The 10848-nt window shown below is 35.6% G+C and overlaps 1 protein-coding gene across 1 annotated transcript; it reads left to right on the top strand.

Moving 5' to 3' along the window:
- Positions 1-820: 820 nt before the first annotated feature.
- On the top strand, positions 821-10320 carry LOC105828254 (diacylglycerol lipase-beta). The gene is made up of 14 exons (XM_012666502.3): positions 821-2280; positions 5228-5326; positions 6028-6240; positions 6584-6900; positions 7602-7745; positions 7845-8013; positions 8195-8318; positions 8392-8535; positions 8614-8725; positions 8805-8897; positions 9028-9182; positions 9269-9406; positions 9544-9662; positions 10000-10320. The coding sequence occupies exons 2-14, from the start codon at positions 5232-5234 to the stop codon at positions 10175-10177; spliced, it is 2001 nt and encodes a 666-aa protein (XP_012521956.2). The 5' UTR covers positions 821-2280; positions 5228-5231; the 3' UTR covers positions 10178-10320.
- The last annotated feature ends 528 nt before the right edge of the window (positions 10321-10848 follow it).

Here is a 10848-nt window from a genome sequence, read left to right as displayed (position 1 = left end):
CTAATTAAATAATGTATCCAATTGTTAATTTTGTTACCGATGATATTCTATATAAGTAAAAATATTATTTGATCATAATTGCAATAAAAAATGGACATATCCTATTCGATTTCTCATCGGATATATAACTTTTATTGTATATATCCATTTGTTATTATAAAATTGGATTATTTGATTAAATAACAATGGATATTTCTCAGTATTGAAATCGTAATATTTAATGAGCTTTATTTCCTCGGGTTTTAAAACGAGGTCATTTTTGCAAAGACAATTATGTTTGCACTTGCTCGCAATGACATTTGCATAAATGCTTCAGGTCTAAGCGAGCAAAATACTTATAATGTTTTGCATATACTTTTCTTTTTGCGAAAGAGGAAAAAGCGAAGCATTATATGATCATTGTTTACTTGTGATTATTCAAAATCTGCATTTTATAATTATTTAAAGTTTGTATGCTTCAATTATAGATCGGTTTTCTGTTTAGTTCAGTTGCGGAAACATATTCTCGCAAATTTTCCATGGAACATGTTTAAGGATACCGTTATCTGTCTCGAAGTACACTGAATTGCTACGAGATTTATTCGGCGCATTCGTTTCGCAAAGTATGATAACGAGCCATTTGTAATTATATGTATGCACGATCATGGAACCGATGCATACTTAATATCCGCAGCGTGATCATTGTGGGCACACACGTGTATATGCGTGCGGTCAATACGTTCGAATGTGGTAGTAGTGCGGTTACAAAATTGACTTCCATCTTATGTAAAGCCCATTTGAGATAGACCGATATCAAGCAGAGTTACTCAAGCGCTGGAGAACATAACGGGAAATAGTCCCTCTTCCGATTATTCGCGTATCTCGGTCGTTGATAAATTTTTTCCCGGGGCAGGAAGAACTCGCTTTACAGTTTTATATGTAAAATGCAATAAAATAAAAATAAATATCGCAGAAGATATAAATAAAAATAACACAAATTTTACAGATCCAACAAATTGAAACTGGGAATTTAAAATGACCGAAAATTAACAGGATGTTAAGAAATTCAGGCCGATCGCCTCGTATGTGATATACGTAATTTTGTTCTTAATAATAAGAACATTGCACAAATGTGCCCTCTCCTCGGCGAATCTTCCTCTCTAGATCCACCACCGGATTCACCGTGTTCCCTGTCTCCTCGAGAGGTATACGGTCAGGCACGATCGTCAGGTGCGTCGTCGATTCGCCGCTCCCACCATCACCTCGACTCGGCTCGACTCGGCTCGGCGTTTATCCCCCTCGAAGTGGCCCGTTCCTTCCTCTTCTCCTTTTTCGCTGTATTTTTCCTCTTCGCGTGGCCAGAACGCCACGCGATAACTCGACGTGCGGAGGGAAAGTTCTCTTTCTCTCTTTTTTTCCCTCTTTCTTGGTAGTGTCCCGGACCAGTTGTGCGGGCAACAAGATCGGTGCGATTCGGTTGCGGAGTGCCGGGTTGCAAGGTGAACAAGTCGCCGCGCGCGGTGCATCGTGTAAAACGTGCGTCCTGTCTTCGCCAGTGGCGATTCTGCGATCGAGAGTGGCCGTCCCCGACATATTATGCGTGAAGTGCCGCTCGCGGATTAAGATACCTCTTGTGCGCGTCAGCGTCACCCACTGATCGCGGTCGCCATCACGTTGTGATTGTTGCGGTTTGATGCAGATGTTCAAGGACCAGCTGAGAGACGCAGCTCGTGCCGTGGACGATATGCGTATCTCTGTACGTGCGATAAGAGCAGTTTCGACAGCGGGGTCAAAATCGACACGTGCGGTAAATGATTATAGTCGGAACTGCTGTCTTACAGCAGTTTAGTCGCCCTGTGAGTTTCGTTTTAAACAACGAAGAGAGCAGTACCAGACGTAAGAAGAGGAGAGACCCAACGGCGTCCGAGTTCCCTGAAGAGATCGCGTGCGGAGCGTGAACGCGAAATTGGTTCTTCCTCGGGCGACGTGCGCGTTTAACGGGAACGTTTCCCGAGCGCGCGGGAAGCGCTCCAGTTTCGCCGTGAGGTCTACAACGCGCGCGCAACTCCACGGCGAAAGGCTCGGTTGTGGCGGCGTTCAGACGAAAATTCCAGTCGGGCTGCTCGTTTGCTCGCGGGACCGCGCTAGATTCCCGTGGCGGCAGCGGAACGACCAGCCGGAGTGAGCGGCGAGGTGGACGAGGTGGAGTGCCGCGGTCGCGGCGCGTCGCGTCGGTTGAGGGGAGATTTCAACGCGCGTCTAACACGCGTCCGGATTCGCCGGATATCGATTCGCGCATCTGTGAGTAAAAATCTATGCGTCGCACTTCTTTCCGCGTTGTCGTACACAGAAAAATCGCATTCTTGTGTTAAGAAAAGCAGCTGCTCATTTTATAGTTTTTTTTTTTCCCTTTAAGTAATGGTTATTTTTTGTCAAGGAAATATCTGCTTGATAATAGCCTTAAGCTACGCTCATTTACTTGAAACAAGTAATATATACTTAAAATAAACTTCTGTATACTCGCAGGAATAATATCTGCTTGAATTAAATAAATATCGTTTATTTCAAATATAAATTTATATCGCAAATATATTGTAAATTTATCACAATCATTAAATTTATTTAAAATATATTCTAAATATTAGTAATTCAATATTAATATAAAAATTCGGTTTATTTATTATTTTGACTTGTCTTATCTGTCAAAGAAGAAAAAGGGAGGAATGAATTAAAAACAAAAAATTTGCGTTACATGTAAAATTCTTCTCCTACTATCAATTTTTTCTGACATTCTTTTGAACAGACAAGCTGGTAAAACAGCACCGTGTAAACTATAAGCATATCTTGATTTACTATAGCGGGAGTTTGTGCTACTTAAGTGTTTTGTTAGAGACTTGTTGGCTTAATTAATGAAGAACGCCGTTCGCACGCATAGAGAAAACAGCAGTGATGAAATATTAAGACTTATCTTTATCTAATATTCTTTTATGACAATTAGCATTTTTATCTTTAATTAGAAGATATCGCATCAGATTAAAATCGATATATTTTTTGAAATTATATTGAATAATACATTTCTACTAAACATTACATTTTAAATTATATACAGTACGTATAAAATGTATCATTATTTTATTGTAAGTAAACGATTCATTAATAATTTTACACATTAATTTTTAAATTATAGAAATATAAATTATATGAACGTAGCTTATTCTTATATATGTAGACCTGTGTTTTTAATATCGAGACATTAAATATTCTCAGTATTACATCCTCGCGGATACATATCCATTTTTTGCCAGTAGTTCATTATAGTTAATTATGTGCATACAAATGAGTTATTTTTTTATCGCATAAAACATCTATTATAATGTCAAATTCGATCAGAATTATTTATCCGAGGTCAAATGTCGATTGACATTTGTCAGTCGTTGTGCGTAATATTCCAAAGCGAAGCGGATTAAATACATGTGTTGAAAGCGAGTTCTCGATTCGCGTGTTATTTCGTCAAAACTTACAGCGACGCGTGGAATGCACTTTATTTCGCGTAATTCGATCTACCCGCATCGCAAGTAGCGGTGTGTACACAATCATATAGCATGCGTGTTTTTCAAATGTCGTTTTTATTTTTTCGACCTTTTTGCTAAATTGTATTAAAACTTAAAATCATCATTGCAAAAACACTTATTTGCATACGTAACGCGATTTTTTGCACCGTAAATGGTTCTAAATTTTTCCAAGTCAAATGCGCAATTTAAAAGTTTTCTATTCTTTTTCACATTATGCAAGACACGTTTCGAAAAAGCATTAATTGCTGCCGATGCAATTTATTCGGTGTTGCGTTTACGATCTCTCGTAGATTTGTAATATATTCCAGGAAATCCTTCATTTGTTTTGAACTTAGAAACAATGCAAGAAATATTCGCAACGTTTCTTCGTTTATTATCTAAATGGTACATTGTATTTGTGTCGAAACTGCGGTAACGCTTGAGATTTGACAGCGAATAATACCTTGCACCAACAAGTTAACTCGAGGCCTGCGTCATTATTTACAAAATTGCCACGATGGTAATGTCAATTTTCTCTCCTCTGTCTAATGTCATAATAATATATTGTAATTTCCGCATTCTCGTGCTTTTTATTAAAGAAAGCAGTTGGATAATCATATCTACAACTAATTGACGCAGTCAAAAAGTATACGTGTTGTGACGTAAACTGCATGCTTTCCCGTGATTAAACGCTCGAGAGCCATTTACGCAATTCGTTAGGGGAACGCTAATTCGCGCGCAAAACTAAAGGTCCCAAGAAAGAATTAAAAGTGAAAAACAGAAAAATACAATTAGTTAATAAATCACGACGGTAAAAACAATTTAATGCGGAACGAATAAATTAATTAAAAAGGACATTAGTGCGCAAAAAGTATGTTACAAGAAGACTCTACTATTTTTGTAAGTTTAAGCTTTCTTAAAAAAAAAGAGAACGAAATTAAAAAGAGTCACATTTGTAATTTTCCTAGTAAATAAAGTTAATTATAGTCGTGACATCGTCTGGTTTTTTCCTATATCACGCAGAAAATTACCAGTAGTAATGGGGTAATAAGAAAGGTAATTATCAATAATAGGACATAGCGCGATTGAACGGGACATATTCGATAAATAATAACGCGCACGTAGCTCACGGCTGTTCGAACTACGGCTCGCGGCTGCGGTCTGCGTCACCGCTAGTATAATCAGCTGTATGTAATTAGCGCCTAAACCAAAATAAATTACACGGTAACGAAAATCACGGGCTAGCGGTCCATTTAAACATGTCGGAAGACTGTGTCAACACGGTCTCGGATGTAGGATGGACACGGGGACTTTCTCCCAACGCTTTCTCCGGACGGCGGTTTCGTGATCGGGGAGATACCCACGTGTATACCGGAATCGTCCAAATCCTGGGAATACTTATGATCACGGAAAGCTGCGTTCGTTTTTGTAATATTGCGAAATCCGCGCACGCTAAGCCAACTTTCCGCCGTGCGTGCTGCGTGAATTATCGCGAGATTCCCGCGAACGTGACCTAAGCGACCAATCTCGGTATGAGCATCCAGATAAAGATCTCTAGATGGAGATATACTTTGACTTCCTGGATAAAACATTTATAAAATAAATGCCTACCTTTTATATTTTAACTTGACTAAGAAAGAAACATTCCATAAAAAGAAACGTTTCTAACAAGATTACAGCAAAGTTTTTTTTCATAGGGAAATGCCTGCGTTGAAGCTCTTCGGTCGAAAATGGTTGGCCGCAACCGACGACCTTGTATATCCTGGCCTTTTCGAATTATTTATCCGTATCGTATGGTGAGTGTCGCCAATAAGGTAGCCAGTGTAATTAATAATATGTTAAAAATAGTGCGCAACATTAATCGCGAACATTGCAATCTGATATGCTTCTTAGTTCGTTTTAGAATTTGTTTTCTTTTTAATTCTGCGAAAAATCAAGAGTTTAAAAAAATTTTAACTAAACTCATGAGGTTTTCTAACTGTTCCAATTACTGTCGCTTTAAGCTCTTTCAATTAGTGACAGTTGATATGCATATTATAGTTTTTAAATAAATGTAATGAACATTCTTTTTCATTATTATTCAAAAACTTTAATATTTACAAAATAAAATTAACAAACTCAAAAACAGATTGATTATTTAAATATAATGAAAGAAATAGAAGTATAAGTTATGAAATTTATTACTTCCTATATCCTAAACATTGCCGCTTCTTGATTACTGCGGTACATAATATTTATCTTTCTATTTATTGCCACGCATTTATTTGTACTTGTCTGATAGTCTCAGTTAAAAATTAAAACATTTTTAATACATAACGCTTTAATATTTTTTTTTCTAATACTACAATTTAAAAAAAAAAGCAGTAATTGGGAACATTGACAGTAATTAGAATAGTTACCTCCACTCTCAATATTGGGTTCTTTCGCAGGTGCGCCCAATCAAAATCACTCGGATCGTTGCTAATTTGTTTCTTGTAATTGACGATGCATTTTACAGGTTGATTCTTATAGGGATCGCCTGCATAAGGTACTACGAAAATACGTGGAATTGTCAATTGGGAGGTGAATTAGTGCGCGTGTACCTTCTCGGGGAGGCGGTCATGCTTGGTATCGTCACGCTTTTGATACTCATCATTATCAGGCATAGCGCGAGGGGGGCCATCATGGACACGCATGCCCGACGCTACGTTCAACCGCTCCTGACGGTCAAGTAAGCAATAAAAGTAAACCAGTGTTACATCTAATCAGTTTTCTAGATCGACCTTCATGAAATACTTCGTCAAAGACTTCAACTTCTGTTATGTTGTTTTTTAAAATAACAATTTTGTTTAATCATTTATATTGATTTTCAATGGGAAAGATTATTTTTTATCGTAACTTTTCAGTTTTTGTATGTAACTATATAGTTAAAATTAAAATTTTGTTAAAATATTCATGTAATTCAAACACAAATCAATGTAAATGCATGATTTTGTAATATAGTTTCTATGCTATTTTAATTTATCAGAAAAATGTATAGTCACTGAAAATTGTAGAAATACCTGTTTATTCAGAATATTAATGCTGCTGCCGGAAATCGGATGGAACATTCTTGGCACCCTATGGATTTTCGGGCAGAGCGTGAAGTGCAATCACGACTCGTACTCTGTCACCGTTGTGGAGGCCTTGGTATTTTTTGATTGGATCCTGATCGGCCTCAGCATCTTTGGACTCGCCCTGGTGTTCGATCCGATCGGTTCCCTTGAAAAGAAACAGCTAGAGAGTTCCGTGGAGCATGGCAAAGTTTCGCGCATCTGGCTAAGAAGATTTAAGTTTCTATGGTGGATGCGTAAAGACGAGAGCGCGAGCGAGACTTTTCAACAAGTTGCTGGTGAGACATAGGTACGGCTGGCCTACGAATAGGTCCTGCCGCATTCGAAACTGGAACGCGGGCGTCGCTTCCGATCGAAAACCAAGCGCGAGCGATTACGAAGAGGGATGATCAACAATAAATCAAATCATTCATTTTTGTTCTGGTTTTGGCGCTGGTGGGATGTTCTCCGCGACGAGTGCATATTTCTCTCTTTCATCGCTTAAAGATAATGAGCGCTTCGCGATCTAAGAATGAATTTTTTTTAATTCGCGATGAGAGCATGTAATTAATATAATAATTCAGTAGGATATAATTAACATTAAATGATAAAAAGTTGTAATCATTAATTTTATAACTTGGCTAATCAACTAATTAATTTCTAATTTTAGTGATTAAAAATTTAAATCATTATCTTTTAAATCTTGTAAAGTAACATTTATTTTACGAGATGTAGAGAACATTAATTATTCAATCCATTATTAAATACAACGTTATAAGGAGAGAGAGAAAGAGAGAGAGAGAGAGAGAGAGAGAGAGAGAGAGAGAGAGAGAGAGAGAGAGAGAGAGAGAGAGAGAGAGAGAGGAAGGGGGGGGGGAGAGAGAGAGAGAGAGAGAGAGAGAGAGAGAGAGAGAGAGAGAGAGAGAGAGAGGACAGCTTATATAATTTTTTAAATAAAGTAACTCGTTACGATAAAATATTTACACAAATATCTTTGTAGGGCTTTTGACCGCTTTATTCCGAGGTACGGATTTGGTTCCCTCAGACGTAATGGCGGGATGCATTTTACTAAGAGTCCGACAAAAGCGAGAAACTCACGAATTACGAAAGTTAAATCTAATAGCACGTCCAAAATACACTTCAGGTATATAATTTAAATATTGGAATAAATACAAAAATGTGCATATATTGAATGCAAATGTTTGACATTAATTTGCAAATATTTGCTGCTTATATTTTTTAGATGGCAACAAGATTTTTTCGGGCACTCCTAACTGGATGTCCTTGGAAGCTGCCCATCACTTCCTTCAGCTATCGATCGCTTCCTACGGCTGGCTTTTCGTAATATATCAGCACATGTGTACCGGATGTTTTCGTTTAATACGTGGCATGAGATGCTGTGCGTGTTTCCGGTAAATAAGAAAGCATGAAGCTCAATGGCTGTGTTTGCTTTGATGCTTATAACGCTTGCAAACTTCTTGTCTTCATTTAAAATTCATATTATTTTATAAAATAATTTAATATATATTTTTAAATTATATATGTATACATTTTTGTGGCTTTATTATTTTATTATATTTGCTCTTTTTTTAGACGAAAACGTAACATAATTCTGGACGATAATTGTTGCCTTTGTTATCTTTCTGGCGTGAAATATCTCTCGAAGATGACTGAGGACGATATCCTATTCGCTTCTTTTAAGAATCATTTATGCGAAGTTCGTATATTACTTTTAAATTATATTCTTTCCACTTGTTCAGTATTAAGTATTACATCTTAAAATTTTACAGATACCATTCTGCGTAATGGTAGATCACAAAACTAGCAGTATTGTCGTGGTTATACGAGGCTCATTATCTTTAAGAGATATAATTACTGACTTCGCAGCTGCGTCTGATCTATTTGAATGTCCTGGTGTTCCACCAGGAAGCATGGTTAGCTTTATTTCTCTTTTGTATATGTATATAAAATAAATTGAATTAATTTTATATAAATTTACATAAAATTTCTAGGCTCACAAAGGTATGATAATAGGAGTAAAAGTAATTTTAAAGCAACTGGAGAATCATAAAGTTCTGGAAAGAGCGTTCGCCACATATCCCAATTATCATTTGACGATTACAGGTAAGAATTTCATATCGGTGACAAATCGATGTCGTCGACGCATAACTGTACATTCTGTAATGAGGCAACATGTGTGTAGGTCATAGCTTAGGAGCTGGTTTAGCCATTCTACTGGGTTTACTGATACGTCCTCGTTATCCGGAGTTGAGAGTCTACGCGTTCGCTACGCCTGGTAATTACTTGATTTTATCTCAGCAAATATTATAATTTTATCAACTAAAAAAGACGTCAGATTACTGTTAATTATTAATTTTATAAACATACTAAACTGATTTACAATTTCTAATCCATTTGTCCAAAAGCTGGGTTACTCAGCAGAGAGGCTGCTAAGGTCACGGAAGAATTCGTATTGACCATAGGCCTCGGAGATGATCTCGTAATGAGGCTCAGTGTGGATAGTATAGAGAATTTAAGGACGTCGTTATTAACAACTCTTCATGTTTGTCGATTACCTAAGGTATTTCGAAATTCATGAGTTTCAACATTTGAAACGTGGATGACTATCGTGAACTGTGTTTCAATAAATATTTTTCATACTTTTAGTACAGAGTGGTCCTGAATGGATTTGGATACGCTTTATTTGGAGTTCCCGAGAGGGATCTCACTAAAATGTGGGCCAATCAGAATATAATTAATACAATTCCGGGTCATTCGCCTTTGCTAACCAAGCCTGACGACGTGGTAAAAGAAAAATGTTACATTTGTAAAATTTGGATTTAAACAGATATTTGTAATATTGATTTTAGGCAATATATTGTGAATTTGACACGATTAATTAAACTTTAATTTTGTTGTTAATAATTCATACTTTTTCGCAGGATAATAAAATAATAGAACGTGATATAACGAAAAGAAGATATTCGAGAATGAAACTGTTTAATGCTGGTCGTATACTTCACATAGCGAGATGCAAAATTGAAAAAACGGATGGAAAGAGGTTGCTTTTATTATACATTTTATTCGAAATATTAACTTTTACGGTCTCCATAAATTATAAATCACTATTTTTTAAAATATAAAAAAATTATTGTTAAAACTTTATACACACAATATTAGAAAATTTTCCGAGACCTTAGAAACCTAAGAAAAAAATTAAATGCATTAATTGAACCGAATTATTTAAATATAATTAATCAATTCTATCTCCATCTGAGATTTTGGAGCAATTTCCAGCATCATGGACACAAGATTTTAGAATTATATAAGTCCTCAAAATTTGGAATAATGAAATAGCAATGATAAAATAATAATGGTATCTAATTTCTGCATTATAGCAAGAAGCAACTCGCGAAGGAGAGAAAATATGAGATGCGATGGGCGCAAGCTGAGGAATTTACGAAATTAACGGTGATGCCACGCATGCTCCTGGATCACTTGCCAGAAAACATAGAGCGGGCTTTAACCACGTTACTGGAGCAACAAGATGATATACCGTATTATTTCGATCCTTAGTGTAATCCAAAGAAATTATTTTATAATTTTAATAAAAATAATTTTCGCGCAAATTATAATACATTTCTCATATCCCATACTAAAATACATCTCTTTTTAAAAATATATTTATTATTAATAAATAATTTAATATATATTTTTAAAATTATTTCTTCTTTATTTTTACCTTCTTATTAATAATGATTTTTTGTGCTTATCTAATCAAATAAAAAAGTAGAAAAGCGAACTGCTGTTTAAAATCTGAAGTTTAAAATGGAGTGATAAAAGAGTTTTACAACTTAATTCGTTTTTACCAAATTAAATTTTATTTGTAATTATTAGTTAGAAATGTACGGTTTGTATATAAATGTTTCAAGTTTATATAATTGCAATTATCAAAGACGTCTGAAGGATATTATTGATCGTTTGTTTTTGTCAGAACTGGATAAGTAAATATTTTTAAAACTAAATTAAGTTAATATTAAAAGGTTTATAAAACTTACGTTAAATTTGTTAAGTGAAAATTCAGTTAAAAGTTACGTTAAGATTAATTTAAATTAAATTGTAAGTAATATAAATTTTAAATCTTCCTCGCTCTTAATTTAGCATGGAAAAGAACCACAAAGTTATAAATTATCGTGTGTACATTACTTATAAAATTCAGACGTTGGCTAAGTAATTCAATGTCACAT

This window comes from Monomorium pharaonis, chromosome 4, assembly GCF_013373865.1.
Source record: "Monomorium pharaonis isolate MP-MQ-018 chromosome 4, ASM1337386v2, whole genome shotgun sequence".
In the NCBI taxonomy this organism is placed as follows: domain Eukaryota; kingdom Metazoa; phylum Arthropoda; class Insecta; order Hymenoptera; family Formicidae; genus Monomorium; species Monomorium pharaonis.
The sequence above is the reverse complement of the archived record's forward strand: the minus strand, read 5'-3'. Positions and strand labels throughout refer to the sequence as shown.